Source organism: Polyergus mexicanus, unplaced genomic scaffold, assembly GCF_030449975.1.
Source record: "Polyergus mexicanus isolate NDT 795.1 unplaced genomic scaffold, iyPolMexi1.0 SCAF_18, whole genome shotgun sequence".
Taxonomy (NCBI): domain Eukaryota; kingdom Metazoa; phylum Arthropoda; class Insecta; order Hymenoptera; family Formicidae; genus Polyergus; species Polyergus mexicanus.
The window spans coordinates 2,596,863-2,617,345 of record NW_027223338.1 but is presented as its reverse complement, the minus strand read 5'-3'; the positions used below and the strand labels follow the sequence as shown (position 1 = coordinate 2,617,345).

The following is a 20,483-nucleotide window of genomic DNA, read 5'->3' as shown; positions in this document are numbered from 1 at the left end:
ATACTCTAAAAGTTTCGTAAATGCTACGTAACTCTAACGACGTAATTGTAACGTTATAATAAATACGTAACATTTATGTATTTTTGTGAACGTAAATGTGCATACTCTAAAAGTTTCGTAAATGCTACGTAACTCTAACGACGTAATTGTAACGTTATAATAAATACGTAACATTTATGTATTTTGGTGAAATGTAAATGTGTATACTCTAAAAGTTTTATAAATGCTACGTAACTCTAATGACATAATTGAAACGTTATGTTAAATACGTACCAATTATGTATTTTGGTGAATGTAAATGTGTACACTCTAAAAACTTTATAAATGCTACATAACTCTAACGACATAAGTGTATCGTTATGTTAAACATGTAACATTAACATTATTTTATTGATGTCAATGTATACATTTTTGTTAAAACCTTGTAAAAAGAATTCGTAAAAGGAAGAGAATTATGCAGAAACAAGAAAATGAAAGATTTTGAGAGAGGAAAGTTGCGATATATTTATTTATAATTTAAAAGCGGTAACAATATATCAATCATGCCTTTTTTAGAGAAGAACTACAACATCACAAACGCGTGCTCCGTGCACACCATATACATTTATTGTGTGTGTACCACATTTGATTTTTTTTGTGTGTATACAGGGTGATTCAAAACAACTTTTAGTTCTTAAAATGTCGTATTCTTGAATTAATTCTAAGACGATTTTTCCTTTATCAAAATTTTATCCGAAGCTTAGTTGTTAAATTATAATATATGTACACACACACACACACACACACATATGTAATACACAGACACACACGCACACGATAAATGCGTGTGGCGCACGCAAAGCGCACACTTGTAATGTCTAGTAATAACAAAATTTCCATATCGTATTACACATAAAAAAATATATACCATTGTTGACATTTTTGAGTGTTCTGAAAAGATGATAAATGCATATAATATCATTGAGAAAAACGTATTTGAAACATATTTTCTTAATATAGAGTTATAAATGTGGAAAATAAAATTATATATTAAAAAAAAAATTTTAAAATATGCACCAGATATCTTTTTTTGAATGATATATGTATACTATTTTTCTGTTATGTAACATTTATGAAATTTTTATAGTATACACATTTACATTTATCAAAATACATAATTGTTACGTATTTAACATAACATTTCAATTATATCATTAGAGTTACGTAACATGTATGAAACTTTTAGAGTATATACATTTACATTCACCAAAATACATAAATGTTATGTATATTTAACATAACGTGTCAATTATGTCGTTAAAATTACGTGGCATTCACGAAACTTTTAGAGTATACACATTTATGTTCACCAAATTGCATAAATGTTACATAATAGAGTAACGACAAAATGACATAACATTTCTATGTAACAATTATAGATTCATTACGTTATTGACATAACTGATACGTCATAGTTTTGTTTTGTTCATTTATAACATATAGAATATTATGTAATTATTAAGTAAATATACGTTTACTGAAATTTTTTACTTATGTTCTTTGTGCAAGACGCATAATTAGTAAATTTTTCTCTACATTATGCATCTGTGTAAGTTATGTGAACATGCCCTAGAGGGTAAGTCTGTGATTGGCTTATTGTTAGTCGTATTAAGTATACGTGCAAGCATAGACATAGTCGCTGCTACTTGCGAGCGAGAGAGAACGCAAGGAGCACGGAACAGAGTATGTCCTTTTCTACGTGTATCTTTACCCCCACTCCTTAAATAAAGGCAAACGCTCGGTCTAGATATACTATGTCTATGCGTGCAAGGCTGCGTTCGGAAACATCACTCGTGTGCACACGAGTGTCGTTCTATCTTTGTTATGTACCAAAAGTTAAACAAAGATAGAACGTCGCTCGTGTGCACACGGGTAATGTTTCCGAACGCAGCTCTAGTGCGCAATCATCGTACAAAGCATCCCAAGCTTCTGCGCGCTAGGCTTTACTTTTCAATATGGCCAAATCTACGAAAACAGTAGTTGTGCGTGTGAAAAAATTGTGTTGAAAGTGTGAACAGTATCGAGATATTGGTAAGTATGAAATAAATATTAACTTAATAATTAATGCCAACAAATGATAATTGTTGTCTTGTGGTAAAAAAGCTATGCTAAAGATTGAATTCCTCTTGTGCAGTGAACAAAAGATACATCGCGTACCACGTGAAAACTGAAAACCACGTGCGCCTAACAAAGGACAAAGGACCTCGTGCCGGCGAAAGATACACCTAGTTTTGCCTCATTATTTTTATATTTTGGCATTTTTATAGTAAGTACGATTTATTTTATGCAACATTATTTTTCCCATGTTTTTTTTACAATATTTGTTGCACGGTCATATAATGAGAAAAACAAGAAATCTCTTATTTGCACTACTTTTTGAATCAGAAGCTTGAATATTTCGAGTGTAAAGTTACATCATTTCTTAATTATAGATTTTTTATTTTTTATTGCATTGCGGCATACTAAATTCCGGTTTATAATTTTTTTATAATGATCGTAATGGTAATTCCAATGATAAATGATATCAATTATGAAATATAGCTTTTATATTGTTGAACAAGATATCTGCATTAGAAAAAACTGTAGATATATTTTTTCGAATACTTCATATATTTTGAAAGTTTATTATTGACTGTTTTCATAATAATTTTTTGCAAATGAAATAGAATCTTATAATTAATAAATATTTTCTATGCATGAGTCTTAATTTTTCAATTTGGTATTTGATCGTGAATTAATTTGATGTAAACTGATTTTTATTCAAGTATAAAATATTTAAACATGATAGCATTAATTATTACAAGTCATTACATAATGAAGTTATAGGTCTTAAAAAATTGTAAATATTATGCGTGCAATATGCTTATATAATTACTTTAATTTATAATTTATAGTTTATAATAACATGCAACGTAACAAAAAAAATTATTCGTGTTTAATTAATTACAACACTAAAATACATTACAAAAATATTTCCGTTAAAAGACATTAAAAAATTATGTAGGTTGTTTTACCATAATTGTGAGAAATCAAATTTTTCATATATAAATGAAATACTATTTAAGAAACATAGATTGCATTTTTTCTGAAATTTTCTATTAGCGTCCTTAAAATATTACATAAATTATATTTTAATTATTGAATTAGTTTGTTTCGATAAAAAACTGCAAATGTCTTAAAACATTTTTTATTTGTCAAAATATTTTTAATTCTCCATATAAGCTTCCTATATATTGTTTCAGTGAAAAAGGAAAATATAATATAAACAATAATATCAGGCAAACCCAAACCTATATTCGTATACATAATCGCAATTCATCTATTTCCTATTGCTTTATAAAATTATATTATGTCCAAATCAAAATTAAGACTAGACATTAATTCTTTAACGCCAAGGCAGCGGCGACGTATTTTCTTAAAAAAATTTCGTAATATCTGCCAAATGACTATTAATTCAAATTTGGAAATTCAAAATAATATCGTAAGTTTATCGAATGGGCCAGGTAACATCGAACAATTACCTCAGCAGCAAAATGTACTAAAAGAAATTGATATCGATTATTCCAATGTAATGAACACTCATAAGTGTACAGAAAATAATCATGATTTAGTTTCTGAACATTCGGAAATTAGTATTGATAAAAATAGTCTTCAGTTAAGTATTTCAAGTGATAAATTTTCTAAAACAGAATTTTGTAAAACAGAACTTATTAACGACATCCGATTATGGGCTATTGAAAATCGTGTCAGTCATTCTGCTATTAGTAGTTTACTGAAAATTCTAGTAAAATACGGCCATAATGTTCCGATTGATGCTCGAACTCTATTTCAAACGCCCAAACAAGTAGACATTATTGAAATGACACCAGGAAAATATTATCATGCAGGTTTAGATGATAGTTTGAAAAAATCTATTCGTAAGCATTATTGTCGAAATAATTTACCATCTCAGATAAATATTAATGTGAATATAGATGGTCTTCCTTTAACAAAATCTTCTGGGAGTCAATTTTGGCCTATTTTAGGTAGTATAGTTGCAGATATTTACACCGAACCGTTTATAATTGGTGTTTATCATGGTTTTGAAAAGCCAAAATGTTGCAATACTTTTTTGAAATATTTTAAGGATGATTGTTTAGAAATTTTCCGAACTGGCATTGTAGAATACGGCAAAAAAATAACTGTGAAATTGAACGTATTTATCTGCGATGCTCCTGCAAAATCGTTTATCAAGGGAACTAAAGGACATAATGCGTATTTTGGATGCGGTAATTGTATTCAAGAGGGAGATTACATAGAAAATCGAGTAACGTACCCAGAAATTAATGCAATGTTAAGATCAGATGAATCTTTTAAATTAAGAAAACAAGAAGAACACCATAAAATCACTTCAAATCTTGAAGATTTAAACATTGGAATGGTTACTCAATTTCCTTTAGACTACATGCATCTCGTACTATTAGGAGTAATGAAAAAATTGTTGCAGTTTTGGATTAAAGGTAAACATAATGTTCGTATGGTTGCAACTCAGATAACTCTTGCTTCAACTTCTTTATTATCTATGTCATTATTCCTACCTAAGGAATTTGCTAGAAAGCCAAGGAAATTAGATGAGGTTGATCGTTTTAAAGCCACCGAATTAAGACAATTATTATTATATACTGGGCCAATAATCTTTTTTAAAAAATTATCACGTGATAAATATGTTCATTTTTTGAGTCTGAGCATAGCAATTCGAATTTTATGTAGCAAAGAATATTGCGTACAACTGCTTGATTATGCACACAGTTTATTATTGTATTTTGTTGAAAATTATTGCACATTATATGGTCGTCAATATTTATCATATAACGTTCATAATTTAATTCATTTGTGTTATTATGTAAAATTATGAGGAGTGTTAAATAAATTTAGTGCGTTTAAGTTCGAAAATTACATGCAAAAAATTAAATCAAGAATTAGATCTTCGAGTCGGCCATTAGAACAATTAGTCAATCGTTGTAAAGAAGAAGATAATTTTAATATAACAAATGTAGAAAAGAATTATCCAATACCAAAAGTACGTATTATAAATGGCAAAAAGATAATAAAATCAGTTCAATGTAAAGGTTTCTATCTAAGTACAAGAACTGCTGATAATTGTTGTCTTTTGTTAGATGGTACAACGATTTCACTTACGACAATTTATTTTAAAAATAAACAGATTTACATTATTGGCAAAAAGTATTTAAATATTAAATCATTTTTTCGCATTCCATGCAACTCTTTAAATATCGGAATTAAAAAAATTAACGAGTCACAGTATGAGTTAATTACTATTCCATTGTCTGATATTAAATTAAAATGTGTAAAACTGCCTTTATGTGACGAAGAAGCTGTGATCTTGCCTTTACTGCACCAACAAGATATATGTTTATGGCGAGTACTCATATTGATAGAATATATAATTGAAAACAATATTAAATTAATTAACAAGTTTTACTTTTTTACAGATTATTAATAATGGTAAAAAATTTCGCTGTCGTAACTTTTCCAAGCGATGGGAATAATGAAGAAGAGATCGTATCAGAAGTTCCATCTTTATGGCTTTCTTCCAATTTAACAGAATGCTGGTGGCCATCGGTAAAAAATATAAACATGTTTATTGTGAAACAAACTCCACCTGTTACTAATAATCCTAAATGGACACTTTATCCTATCAAATTTCATGGATATTATGGTAATTTATATTTTACTTCAGAATTTATGTAATTATTTTTTTAATATTTTAAAAAAATAATGTAATTTGTAAATTACGGTTTTGTCCTAATCAAGATTCATTAGATGAGGCTAGACAAAGAGCAACGAATTATTCTTCAAGCGATGAAAATAATACAAATCAAATAAAGAAGTCATGCACAAAACGGTCACTAAATACAGTTTATGATAATGAATCTGAATCTGATTCTGATGACTCACGTTCAATTATACCAAATCCACCATCAATCCACAATGTCTCACAATCAGCCAAAAATATTCAATCAATCTCAAATATTTTGGATTCAACAATTATTAATAATATTGATATGGAAATTCTTGATGGAACTATAGTACCTCACAAAAGTAATTTTTATTTTAATTCTTTTATTCCATTTTTATTATCTCTATAATAAAACGGTTTTTTTTTAAATTATAGTTATTGTTTATTATGAGTAATCTAATACTTTTTTAATATTTCTAGATATGCAGGATGTATATACGTTAGTGTCAGAAATGTCAGATAAAATGGAAGGTTTTGTATTTACTTTTTATCTTATAATTTTATTAATATCTCTTTATGGCATTGTTTACTCAATATTATTAATTTTTTAGATAATTTTGAAAAAATATGTACAGCTATAACTACAATTTCATTAGACATACAAACTATAGATATTCGTTTAAAAAACATAGAAACACAACATAACCAACATAAGTCTAAAGACTCTGCCAGGGATACATCAAATATACAAAAATCTTTTCCGTTTAAGAGTATAAATGAAATAATAGCTTTTGAAAAGAATTTATCAGAAAATGCAGATGAGTACAACAAATTTGTAAGTTTAATTAAGTTATTTAAATGCAAATTTTATTTAAATAGAATAATGTAAATTATATTATTGGTATGTTTTATTTCTAAAGATGCTGTATATATCTCGCATAGGCGGAGGGTCCGCTAAAGAAAATTTAATTCGTATATATCGAACTTTATTTTCTAATGAAGTTGCCAAGGTATCATCCTGGAAAGGACTACGTAATCATTTTAAAATAAGTAGTTTAAAGTTTATATTGACGGGAATACAAGGTAAAATATATTTTTATATTTATAAATAAATTTATAAAATATGCAATTTAATTTAATGTAAAATTTTTTTAATAATTCAGCAACAATTTTGGCTCAACATCAATTCACAAACAAAGAGTTTGAAGACATCACGAAAGAATGGTTTCGCCAAGGTGGTCAAAGGCTTAGCAGACAACAAAAAGACTCTGAAGAAGCAAATCCGCAAGTTATTTAAATGTCTCAAAAGCTTATTATTTTTTCATTATAATCTTTTTTCTTATTAGTCTATGAGCTTTCGGCTTATGATCTTTTTTTTATTGGCCTAGAGTCTTAATTAACATAAGAAATATTTTTTTTAACTAATGTTTTTTTTATATTGAATGATTTTAACACTAAACCTACCACGACTGGTTAAACAATCGGTCAAAACGTTATCAAAGTTTAAAAATTTCTGCATTTGGTATAAATAAGTTGTCGGTAGATTTAGTGTTAAATACTTAAGTTTTTAAATTTTTATGTTCTAAAATCTAAAATCATAGTCTGCACTCTTTTCATTTTGAGTTCTCAACGTCATTATTTGAGTTAAATACTTCTTTTAGGAGAATTAGTAGAATTAAAGTATGCATTATGTTGATACATTTAATAGTTTATCTAACAATCTTTTTAATTACAAAAAGTATAATTGCTTTATTGTTTTTCTTTCAAATGAAAATCGAATTGCGTTTCCATTTTTGTTTAAATTAGATTTATTCTAACGGTACACACTTATATTATTAACAAATGTGTTATAATTAACGAATCATACATGAATCTCAAAGATTTTGACAAGTGTGTTTATGAAAAGTTTATGGATGTAAAAATTATAGTTTTCATGTGGGGAGAAGCCTAAAAAACTCATTTCTTATTGATGTATAGCGTTAAAACAAAAAATAATATCGCGAATACTCGAGTGTACCGTGAAGTTTAAATTTATCATATTAATTACTATTATAATAAATTTATAATTTATAATATTTCTAAATTTAATTAATTTATAATATTATTAATTGTTATTAGTGTACTATATTTTGCAACAAAATTAGGAAATTATTGTACTTCGGCGTAAAAAGGCGTAGAAAGGATGAAATTCAAATTGATATACTTTTCGAAAAAATTATCACAGAATGATATTTAAAACAGATTTTAAAGCTAGAAAACATAACTTTCCAATGCTCTAACGGAGATTTTTCTAACGATTTTTCTTATACAGATTTTATTACAAGTGGTGCTACTTTAAAATGAGCTTTGTAATTGTAGAAAAAAACTTCAACTTTAATAGGCGAGTACGTAGAGAACAATTTTTTCATCAATTCTATTAATTGTAATAAAACTTAACATTTTCTCTTTAAAATGCTTTTTTTAAACAGTTCTACGACCATATGACATTTTTTTTGCAAAAATACGTGAATTTGATTCTTTTTAATTTTGTGATTCTAATTGTTTGCAAAGTATATTAATTAATACAATATAAGTGCAATTTGTTATTTAAGTTTGAAATTATTATTAGCTATTAGTATATTTAAAGTTTTCTCTTAAAAAAAATATCTAAAATTATGTAATATAATTTAAATTATCATTATAATTGTAATTTGAAACAAAAATTAATTTTATAAATATTAATAATATTTGTTAAAAGATTTATTCATAAATTTGTTACAAGATTCATTTATTTAACAATTTAGCATATGTGGAAATAAAGAGTTGTTCAAGAAATCAAGTTTTTATTGTTATATATATCCATATCTTTATATATACACGATTTTCTAAACATAAATAATATAAGTTAATTCTCTTAATTTTAATAAAAAAACAACCATTAGTAATTTTATCCAATCAATAATTTTGCGCTGTATATTCAACTATAGCAGAATAGTTTCTTCATTTTAATCATTGATAAATATATATGTATTATTAATATATATATTTATCAATGATTAGACTGAAAAAAGACTATTCTATTATAGTTACTTAATTTCATGTCTAAATTTTAGATATTTGTTATTTGTTATTATCATTTTGTTACATATTATATACAGCATAGTGTTGCTGTATATAATACGTGACATTTTGATCTAAATGTTACCTGTAAATTACATAATGGTTACTAGAACAGATAATATGTGTTCTGTAAATAATATATAAATATTACAGAACAGTGTGTACTAAATTCTATTATAATGACGTAATTTTATATCTAAATTTTATGTATCTATTACGTATTATATACAGGCATAATGTTGCTGATATTTTCATCTAAACATCATTTAAAAGTTGACATAATCGTTACCATATCTGTTCTCTCAATGTTACAGAACAGTGTTTACTATGTTCTGTTACAGTTACGTAATTTATATATATAAATTTTATGTATCTATTACGTTTTAAAAGTTGACATAATGGTTACCATATCTGTTCTGTCAATGTTATGTAAATGTTACAGAACAGTGTTTACTATGTTCTGTTATAGTTATGTAATTTCATATATAAATTTTATGTATCTATTACATTTTAATTTCATGTATCTATTATGTTTGATATACAAGAATAATGTTGCTGACATTTCCATCTAAACGTTACTTAATCGTGGACCTAACGGTTACCACAACAGCGAACAGCTGTTTTGTAAATGTTCTGTAAAAGTTACAAAACAGTGTTTATTGGGTATTTACGCAAGTTTTGTTCGTTCGGAACGTCTTAGTTACGTGTCAGTAAGTGAGTTTAGTCGAAAATTTTTGTACAATGTTAAAGAAATTGAGGATATACGTTTTTCTGCGCACAAAGCTGAGATCGCTATGTACGCAAGTTTTGGTCGTTCGGAACGTCTTAGTTACGTGTCAGTAAGTGTGTTCAGTCGAAAATTCTTGTGCAACATGAAGGAAATTGAGAAGAACCGCTTCATGGCATACATGGTTAAAATCGCTATGTACGCAAGTTTTGTTCGTTAGGAACGTCTTAGTTACGTGTCAGTAAGTGAGATTTGTCTAAAATTCATGTGCAACATCAAGGAAATTGAGAAGAACCGCTTCACGGCATACATTGTTAAAATCGCTATGTACGCAAGTTTTGGTCGTTCGGAACGTCTTAGTTACGTGTCAGTAAGTGAGTTTAGTCGAAAATTCTTGTACAACGTTAAAGAAATTGAGGATATACGTTTTTCTTCGCACAAAGCTGAGATCGCTATGTACGCATGTTTTGGTCGTTCGAAACGTCTTAGTTACGTGTCAGTAAGTGAGTTTAGTCGAAAATTCTTGTACAACGTTAAAGAAATTGAGGATATACGTTTTTCTTCGCACAAAGCTGAGATTGCTATGTACGTATGTTTTGGTCGTTTGAAACGTCTTAGTTACGTGTCAGTAAGTGAGTTTAGTCCAAAATTCTTGTGCAACATCAAGGAAATTGAGAAGGACCGCTTCACGGCATACATGGTTAAAATCGGTATGAACGCAAGTTTTGGTCGTTCGGAACGTCTTAGTTACGTGTCAGTAAGTGAGTTTAATCGAAAATTCTTGTACAACGTTAAAGAAATTGAGGATATACCTTTTTCTGCGCACAAAGCTGAGATCGCTATGTACGCATGTTTTGGTCGTTCGGAACGTCTTAGTTATGTGTCAGTAAGTGAGATTTGTCTAAAATTTTTGTGCAACATCAAAGAAATTGAGAAGAACCGATTCACGGCATACATTGTTAAAATCGCTATGTACGCAAGTTTTGTACGTTCGGAACGTCTTAGTTACGTGTCAGTAAGTGAGTTTAGTCGAAAATTCTTGTACAACGTTAAATAAATTGAGAAGGACCGATTCACGGCATACATTGTTAAAATCGCTATGTACGCAAGTTTTGTACGTTCGGAACGTCTCAGTTACGTGTCAGTAAGTGAGATTAATCGAAAATTCTTGTACAACGCTAAAGAAATTGAGGATATACGTTTTTCTGCGCACAAAGCTGATATCGCTATGTAAGCATGTTTTGGTCGTCCGGTACGTCTTAGTTACGTGTCAGTAAGTGAGATTTGTCTAAAATTTTTGTGCAACATCAAAGAAATTGAGAAGGACCGATTCACGGCATACATTGTTAAAATCGCTATGTACGCAAGTTTTGTACGTTCGGAACGTCTTAGTTACGTGTCAGTAAGTAAGATTAATCGAAAATTCTTGTACAACGCTAAAGAAATTGAGGATATACGTTTTTCTGCGCACAAAGCAGAGATCGCTATTTACGCAAGTTTTGTACGTTCGGAACGTCTTAGTTACGTGTCAGTAAGTGAGTTTAGTCGAAAATTCTTGTGTAACATGAAGGAAATTGAGAAGAACCGCTTCACGGCATACATGGTTAAAATCGCTATGTACGCAAGTTTTGTTCGTTCGGAACGCCTTAGTTACGTGTCAGTAAGTGAATTTAGTCGAAAATTTCTGTGCAACATCAAGGAAATTGAGAAGAACCGTTTCACGGCATACATGGTTAAAATCGCTATGTACGCAAGTTTTGTTCGTTCGGAACGCCTTAGTTACGTGTCAGTAAGTGAGATTAATCGAAAATTCTTGTACAACGTTAAAGAAATTGAGGATATACGTTTTTCTTCGCACAAAGCTGAGATCGCTATGTACGTATGTTTTGGTCGTTTGAAACGTCTTAGTTACGTGTCAGTAAGTGAGTTTAGTCGAAAAATCTTGTGCAACATCAAGGAAATTGAGAAGGACCGCTTCACGGCATACATGGTTAAAATCGCTATGAACGCAAGTTTTGGTCGTTCGGAACGTCTTAGTTACGTGTCAGTAAGTGAGTTTAATCGAAAATTCTTGTACAACGTTAAAGAAATTGAGGATATACCTTTTTCTGCGCACAAAGCTGAGATCGCTATGTACGCATGTTTTGGTCGTTCGGAACGTCTTAGTTATGTGTCAGTAAGTGAGATTTGTCTAAAATTTTTGTGCAACATCAAAGAAATTGAGAAGAACCGATTCACGGCATACATTGTTAAAATCGCTATGTACGCAAGTTTTGTACGTTCGGAACGTCTTAGTTACGTGTCAGTAAGTGAGTTTAGTCGAAAATTCTTGTACAACGTTAAATAAATTGAGAAGGACCGATTCACGGCATACATTGTTAAAATCGCTATGTACGCAAGTTTTGTACGTTCGGAACGTCTCAGTTACGTGTCAGTAAGTGAGATTAATCGAAAATTCTTGTACAACGCTAAAGAAATTGAGGATATACGTTTTTCTGCGCACAAAGCTGATATCGCTATGTAAGCATGTTTTGGTCGTCCGGTACGTCTTAGTTACGTGTCAGTAAGTGAGATTTGTCTAAAATTTTTGTGCAACATCAAAGAAATTGAGAAGGACCGATTCACGGCATACATTGTTAAAATCGCTATGTACGCAAGTTTTGTACGTTCGGAACGTCTTAGTTACGTGTCAGTAAGTAAGATTAATCGAAAATTCTTGTACAACGCTAAAGAAATTGAGGATATACGTTTTTCTGCGCACAAAGCTGAGATCGCTATGTACGCAAGTTTTGTTCGTTCGGAACGTCTTAGTTACGTGTCAGTAAGTGAGTTCAGTTGAAAATTCTTGTGCAACATGAAGGAAATTGAGAAGAACCGCTTCATGGCATACATGGTTAAAATCGCTATGTACGCAAGTTTTGTTCGTTAGGAACGTCTTAGTTACGTGTCAGTAAGAGAAATTTGTCTAAAATTCATGTGCAACATCAAGGAAATTGAGAAGAACCGCTTCACGGCATACATTGTTAAAATCGCTATGTACGCAAGTTTTGGTCGTTCGGAACGTCTTAGTTACGTGTCAGTAAGTGAGTTTAGTCAAAATTCTTGTACAACGTTAAAGAAATTGAGGATATACGTTTTTCTTCGCACAAAGCTGAGATCGCTATGTACGTATGTTTTGGTCGTTTGAAACGTCTTAGTTACGTGTCAGTAAGTGAGTTTAGTCGAAAATTCTTGTGCAACATGAAGGAAATTGAAAAGAACCGCTTAACGGCATACATGGTTAAAATCGCTATGTAGGCAAGTTTTGTTCGTTCGGAACGTCTTAGTTACGTGTCAGTAAGTGAATTTAGTCGAAAATTTCTGTGCAACATCAAGGAAATTGAGAAGAACCGTTTCACGGCATACATTGTAAAAATCGCTATTTACGCAAGTTTTGTTCGTTCGGAACGTCTTAGTTACGTGTCAGTAAGTGAGTTTAGTCGAAAACTCTTGTACAACGTTAAATAAATTGAGGATATACGTTTTTCTTCGCACAAAGCTGAGATCGCTATGTACGTATGTTTTTGTCGTTTGAATCGTCTTAGTTACGTGTCAGTAAGTGAGTTTAGTCGAAAAATCTTGTGCAACATCAAGGAAATTGAGAAGGACCGCTTCACGGCATACATGGTTAAAATCGCTATGAACGCAAGTTTCGGTCGTTCGGAACGTCTTAGTTACGTGTCAGTAAGTGAGTTTAATCGAAAATTCATGTACAACGTTAAAGAAATTGAGGATATACGTTTTTCTGCGCACAAAGCAGAGATCGCTATTTACGCAAGTTTTGTTCGTTCGGAACGTCTTAGTTACGTGTCAGTAAGTGAGTTTAGTCGAAAATTCTTGTACAACGTTAAAGAAATTGAGGATATACGTTTTTCTGCGCACAAAGCTGAGATCGCTATGTACGCATGTTTTGGTCGTTCGGAACGTCTTAGTTACGTGTCAGTAAGTGAGATTTGTCTAAAATTTTTGTGCAACATCAAAGAAATTGAGAAGAACCGATTCACGGCATACATTGTTAAAATCGCTATGTACGCAAGTTTTGTACGTTCGGAACGTCTTAGTTACGTGTCAGTAAGTGAGTTTAGTCGAAAATTCTTGTACAACGTTAAATAAATTGAGAAGGACCGATTCACGGCATACATTGTTAAAATCGCTATGTACGCAAGTTTTGTACGTTCGGAACGTCTCAGTTACGTGTCAGTAAGTGAGATTAATCGAAAATTCTTGTACAACGCTAAAGAAATTGAGGATATACGTTTTTCTGCGCACAAAGCTGATATCGCTATGTAAGCATGTTTTGGTCGTCCGGAACGTCTTAGTTACGTGTCAGTAAGTGAGATTTGTCTAAAATTTTTGTGCAACATCAAAGAAATTGAGAAGGACCGATTCACGGCATACATTGTTAAAATCGCTATGTACGCAAGTTTTGTATGTTCGGAACGTCTTAGTTACGTGTCAGTAAGTGAGATTAATCGAAAATTCTTGTACAACGCTAAAGAAATTGAAGATATACGTTTTTCTGCGCACAAAGCAGAGATCGCTATTTACGCAAGTTTTGTACGTTCGGAACGTCTTAGTTACGTGTCAGTAAGTGAGTTTAGTCGAAAATTCTTGTGTAACATGAAGGAAATTGAGAAGAACCGCTTCACGGCATACATGGTTAAAATCGCTATGTACGCAAGTTTTGTTCGTTCGGAACGCCTTAGTTACGTGTCAGTAAGTGAATTTAGTCGAAAATTTCTGTGCAACATCAAGGAAATTGAGAAGAACCGATTCACGGCATACATTGTTAAAATCGCTATGTACGCAAGTTTTGTACGTTCGGAACGTCTTAGTTACGTGTCAGTAAGTGAGTTTAGTCGAAAATTCTTGTACAACGTTAAATAAATTGAGAAGGACCGATTCACGGCATACATTGTTAAAATTGCTATGTACGCAAGTTTTGTACGTTCGGAACGTCTCAGTTACGTGTGAGTAAGTGAGATTAATCGAAAATTCTTGTACAACGCTAAAGAAATTGAGGATATACGTTTTTCTGCGCACAAAGCTGATATCGCTATGTAAGCATGTTTTGGTCGTCCGGAACGTCTTAGTTACGTGTCAGTAAGTGAGATTTGTCTAAAATTTTTGTGCAACATCAAAGAAATTGAGAAGGACCGATTCACGGCATACATTGTTAAAATCGCTATGTACGCAAGTTTTGTACGTTCGGAACGTCTTAGTTACGTGTCAGTAAGTGAGTTTAGTCGAAAATTCTTGTGTAACATGAAGGAAATTGAGAAGAACCGCTTCACGGCATACATGGTTAAAATCGCTATGTACGCAAGTTTTGTTCGTTCGGAACGCCTTAGTTACGTGTCAGTAAGTGAATTTAGTCGAAAATTTCTGTGCAACATCAAGGAAATTGAGAAGAACCGTTTCACGGCATACATTGTAAAAATCGCTATTTACGCAAGTTTTGTTCGTTCGGAACGTCTTAGTTACGTGTCAGTAAGTGAGTTTAGTCGAAAACTCTTGTACAACGTTAAATAAATTGAGGATATACGTTTTTCTTCGCACAAAGCTGAGATCGCTATGTACGTATGTTTTTGTCGTTTGAAACGTCTTAGTTACGTGTCAGTAAGTGAGTTTAGTCGAAAAATCTTGTGCAACATCAAGGAAATTGAGAAGGACCGCTTCACGGCATACATGGTTAAAATCGCTATGAACGCAAGTTTTGGTCGTTCGGAACGTCTTAGTTACGTGTCAGTAAGTGAGTTTAATCGAAAATTCTTGTACAACGTTAAAGAAATTGAGGATATACCTTTTTCTTCGCACAAAGCTGAGATCGCTATGTACGTATGTTTTTGTCGTTTGAATCGTCTTAGTTACGTGTCAGTAAGTGAGTTTAGTCGAAAAATCTTGTGCAACATCAAGGAAATTGAGAAGGACCGCTTCACGGCATACATGGTTAAAATCGCTATGAACGCAAGTTTCGGTCGTTCGGAACGTCTTAGTTACGTGTCAGTAAGTGAGTTTAATCGAATATTCATGTACAACGTTAAAGAAATTGAGGATATACGTTTTTCTGCGCACAAAGCAGAGATCGCTATTTACGCAAGTTTTGTTCGTTCGGAACGTCTTAGTTACGTGTCAGTAAGTGAGTTTAGTCGAAAACTCTTGTACAACGTTAAATAAATTGAGGATATACGTTTTTCTTCGCACAAAGCTGAGATCGCTATGTAGGCAAGTTTTGTTCGTTCGGAACGTCTTAGTTACGTGTCAGTAAGTGAATTTAGTCGAAAATTTCTGTGCAACATCAAGGAAATTGAGAAGAACCGTTTCACGGCATACATTGTAAAAATCGCTATTTACGCAAGTTTTGTTCGTTCGGAACGTCTTAGTTACGTGTCAGTAAGTGAGTTTAGTCGAAAACTCTTGTACAACGTTAAATAAATTGAGGATATACGTTTTTCTTCGCACAAAGCTGAGATCGCTATGTACGTATGTTTTTGTCGTTTGAATCGTCTTAGTTACGTGTCAGTAAGTGAGTTTAGTCGAAAAATCTTGTGCAACATCAAGGAAATTGAGAAGGACCGCTTCACGGCATACATGGTTAAAATCGCTATGAACGCAAGTTTCGGTCGTTCGGAACGTCTTAGTTACGTGTCAGTAAGTGAGTTTAATCGAAAATTCATGTACAACGTTAAAGAAATTGAGGATATACGTTTTCTGCGCACAAAGCAGAGATCGCTATTTACGCAAGTTTTGTTCGTTCGGAACGTCTTAGTTACGTGTCAGTAAGTGAGTTTAGTCGAAAATTCTTGTACAACGTTAAAGAAATTGAGGATATACGTTTTTCTGCGCACAAAGCTGAGATCGCTATGTACGCATGTTTTGGTCGTTCGGAACGTCTTAGTTACGTGTCAGTAAGTGAGATTTGTCTAAAATTTTTGTGCAACATCAAAGAAATTGAGAAGAACCGATTCACGGCATACATTGTTAAAATCGCTATGTACGCAAGTTTTGTACGTTCGGAACGTCTTAGTTACGTGTCAGTAAGTGAGTTTAGTCGAAAATTCTTGTACAACGTTAAATAAATTGAGAAGGACCGATTCACGGCATACATTGTTAAAATCGCTATGTACGCAAGTTTTGTACGTTCGGAACGTCTCAGTTACGTGTCAGTAAGTGAGATTAATCGAAAATTCTTGTACAACGCTAAAGAAATTGAGGATATACGTTTTTCTGCGCACAAAGCTGATATCGCTATGTAAGCATGTTTTGGTCGTCCGGAACGTCTTAGTTACGTGTCAGTAAGTGAGATTTGTCTAAAATTTTTGTGCAACATCAAAGAAATTGAGAAGGACCGATTCACGGCATACATTGTTAAAATCGCTATGTACGCAAGTTTTGTATGTTCGGAACGTCTTAGTTACGTGTCAGTAAGTGAGATTAATCGAAAATTCTTGTACAACGCTAAAGAAATTGAAGATATACGTTTTTCTGCGCACAAAGCAGAGATCGCTATTTACGCAAGTTTTGTACGTTCGGAACGTCTTAGTTACGTGTCAGTAAGTGAGTTTAGTCGAAAATTCTTGTGTAACATGAAGGAAATTGAGAAGAACCGCTTCACGGCATACATGGTTAAAATCGCTATGTACGCAAGTTTTGTTCGTTCGGAACGCCTTAGTTACGTGTCAGTAAGTGAATTTAGTCGAAAATTTCTGTGCAACATCAAGGAAATTGAGAAGAACCGATTCACGGCATACATTGTTAAAATCGCTATGTACGCAAGTTTTGTACGTTCGGAACGTCTTAGTTACGTGTCAGTAAGTGAGTTTAGTCGAAAATTCTTGTACAACGTTAAATAAATTGAGAAGGACCGATTCACGGCATACATTGTTAAAATTGCTATGTACGCAAGTTTTGTACGTTCGGAACGTCTCAGTTACGTGTGAGTAAGTGAGATTAATCGAAAATTCTTGTACAACGCTAAAGAAATTGAGGATATACGTTTTTCTGCGCACAAAGCTGATATCGCTATGTAAGCATGTTTTGGTCGTCCGGAACGTCTTAGTTACGTGTCAGTAAGTGAGATTTGTCTAAAATTTTTGTGCAACATAAAAGAAATTGAGAAGGACCGATTCACGGCATACATTGTTAAAATCGCTATGTACGCAAGTTTTGTACGTTCGGAACGTCTTAGTTACGTGTCAGTAAGTGAGTTTAGTCGAAAATTCTTGTGTAACATGAAGGAAATTGAGAAGAACCGCTTCACGGCATACATGGTTAAAATCGCTATGTACGCAAGTTTTGTTCGTTCGGAACGCCTTAGTTACGTGTCAGTAAGTGAATTTAGTCGAAAATTTCTGTGCAACATCAAGGAAATTGAGAAGAACCGTTTCACGGCATACATTGTAAAAATCGCTATTTACGCAAGTTTTGTTCGTTCGGAACGTCTTAGTTACGTGTCAGTAAGTGAGTTTAGTCGAAAACTCTTGTACAACGTTAAATAAATTGAGGATATACGTTTTTCTTCGCACAAAGCTGAGATCGCTATGTACGTATGTTTTTGTCGTTTGAAACGTCTTAGTTACGTGTCAGTAAGTGAGTTTAGTCGAAAAATCTTGTGCAACATCAAGGAAATTGAGAAGGACCGCTTCACGGCATACATGGTTAAAATCGCTATGAACGCAAGTTTTGGTCGTTCGGAACGTCTTAGTTACGTGTCAGTAAGTGAGTTTAATCGAAAATTCTTGTACAACGTTAAAGAAATTGAGGATATACCTTTTTCTGCGCACAAAGCTGAGATCGCTATGTACGCATGTTTTGGTCGTTCGGAACGTCTTAGTTATGTGTCAGTAAGTGAGATTTGTCTAAAATTTTTGTGCAACATCAAAGAAATTGAGAAGAACCGATTCACGGCATACATTGTTAAAATCGCTATGTACGCAAGTTTTGTACGTTCGGAACGTCTTAGTTACGTGTCAGTAAGTGAGTTTAGTCGAAAATTCTTGTACAACGTTAAATAAATTGAGAAGGACCGATTCACGGCATACATTGTTAAAATCGCTATGTACGCAAGTTTTGTACGTTCGGAACGTCTCAGTTACGTGTCAGTAAGTGAGATTAATCGAAAATTCTTGTACAACGCTAAAGAAATTGAGGATATACGTTTTTCTGCGCACAAAGCAGAGATCGCTATTTACGCAAGTTTTGTACGTTCGGAACGTCTTAGTTACGTGTCAGTAAGTGAGTTTAGTCGAAAATTCTTTTGTAACATGAAGGAAATTGAGAAGAACCGCTTCACGGCATACATGGTTAAAATCGCTATGTACGCAAGTTTTGTTCGTTCGGAACGCCTTAGTTACGTGTCAGTAAGTGAATTTAGTCGAAAATTTCTGTGCAACATCAAGGAAATTGAGAAGAACCGTTTCACGGCATACATTGTAAAAATCGCTATGTACGCAAGTTTTGTTCGTTCGGAACGTCTTAGTTACGTGTCAGTAAGTGAATTTAGTCGAAAATTTCTGTGCAACATCAAGGAAATTGAGAAGAACCGTTTCACGGCATACATTGTAAAAATCGCTATGTACGCAAGTTTTGTTCGTTCGGAACGTCTTAGTAACGTGTCAGTAAGTGAGTTTAGTCGAAAACTCTTGTACAACGTTAAATAAATTGAGGATATACGTTTTTCTTCGCACAAAGCTGAGATCGCTATGTACGTATGTTTTTGTCGTTTGAAACGTCTTAGTTATGTGTCAGTAAGTGAGATTTGTCTAAAATTTTTGTGCAACATCAAGGAAATTGAGAAGGACCGCTTCACGGCATACATGGTTAAAATCGCTATGAACGCAAGTTTTGGTCGTTCGGAACGTCTTAGTTACGTGTCAGTAAGTGAGTTTAATCGAAAATTCTTGTACAACGTTAAAGAAATTGAGGATATACGTTTTTCTGCGCACAAAGCTGAGATCGCTATGTACGCATGTTTTGGTCGTTCGGAACGTCTTAGTTATGTGTCAGTAAGTGAGATTTGTCTAAAATTTTTGTGCAACATCAAAGAAATTGAGAAGATCCGATTCACGGCATACATTGTTAAAATCGCTATGTATGCAAGTTTTGTACGTTCGGAACGTCTTAGTTACGTGTCAGTAAGTGAGTTTAGTCGAAAATTCTTGTACAACGTTAAATAAATTGAGAAGGACCGATTCACGGCATACATTGTTAAAATCGCTATGTACGCAAGTTTTGTACGTTCGGAACGTCTTAGTTACGTGTCAGTAAGTGAGATTTGTCTAAAATTTTTGTGCAACATCAAAGAAATTGAGAAGGACCGATTCACGGCATACATTGTTAAAATCGCTATGTACGCCAGTTTTGTACGTTCGGAACGTCTTAGTTACGTGTCAGTAAGTGAGATTAATCGAAAATTCTTGTACAACGCTAAAGAAATTGAGGATATACGTTTTACTGCGCACAAAGCAGAGATCGCTATTTACGCAAGTTTTGTACGTTCGGAACGTCTTAGTTACGTGTCAGTAAGTGAGTTTAGTCGAAAATTCTTGTGCAACATGAAGGAAATTGAAAGAACCGCTTCACGGCATACATGGTTAAAATCGCTATGTACGCAAGTTTTGTTCGTTCGGAACGTCTTAGTTACGTGTCAGTAAGTGAATTTAGTCGAAAATTTCTGTGCAACATCAAGGAAATTGAGAAGAACCGTTTCACGGCATACATTGTAAAAATCGCTATGTACGCAAGTTTTGTTCGTTTGAAACGTCTTAGTTACGTGTCAGTAAGTGAGTTTAGTCGAAAAATCTTGTGCAACATCAAGGAAATTGAGAAGGACCGCTTCAC

At 32.7% G+C, this 20,483-nt stretch overlaps 1 protein-coding gene across 4 annotated transcripts; it reads left to right on the top strand.

The window, feature by feature from the left end:
- Positions 1-1,651: 1,651 nt before the first annotated feature.
- On the top strand, positions 1,652-8,373 carry LOC138941241 (uncharacterized). Of its 4 annotated transcripts, XM_070310723.1 has the most exons (8): positions 1,652-2,070; positions 2,174-2,305; positions 5,532-5,758; positions 5,854-6,141; positions 6,260-6,310; positions 6,391-6,614; positions 6,700-6,862; positions 6,943-8,373. In XM_070310723.1, the coding sequence occupies exons 3-8, from the start codon at positions 5,542-5,544 to the stop codon at positions 7,074-7,076; spliced, it is 1,077 nt and encodes a 358-aa protein (XP_070166824.1). In that variant the 5' UTR covers positions 1,652-2,070; positions 2,174-2,305; positions 5,532-5,541; the 3' UTR covers positions 7,077-8,373. The 4 variants fall into 4 exon arrangements, with proteins under 4 accessions (XP_070166824.1, XP_070166825.1, XP_070166827.1 ...); XM_070310724.1 differs by lacking the exons at positions 1,652-2,070; positions 2,174-2,305 and adding an exon at positions 4,972-5,457; XM_070310726.1 differs by lacking the exons at positions 1,652-2,070; positions 2,174-2,305 and having other exon boundaries at positions 5,598-5,661; positions 5,863-6,141.
- Positions 8,374-20,483: the final 12,110 nt, after the last annotated feature.

Excerpts from the sequence above, each read along its gene's own strand:
- LOC138941241 (XM_070310723.1), top strand. The coding sequence starts at position 5,542 with ATGGTAAAAAATTTCGCTGTCGTAACTTTTCCAAGCGATGGGAATAAT. Across the intron at positions 6,142-6,259 it reads AACTATAGTACCTCACAAAA|ATATGCAGGATGTATATACG; the intron begins GTAATTTTTATT and ends TAATATTTCTAG. Across the intron at positions 6,311-6,390 it reads AATGTCAGATAAAATGGAAG|ATAATTTTGAAAAAATATGT; the intron begins GTTTTGTATTTA and ends TTAATTTTTTAG.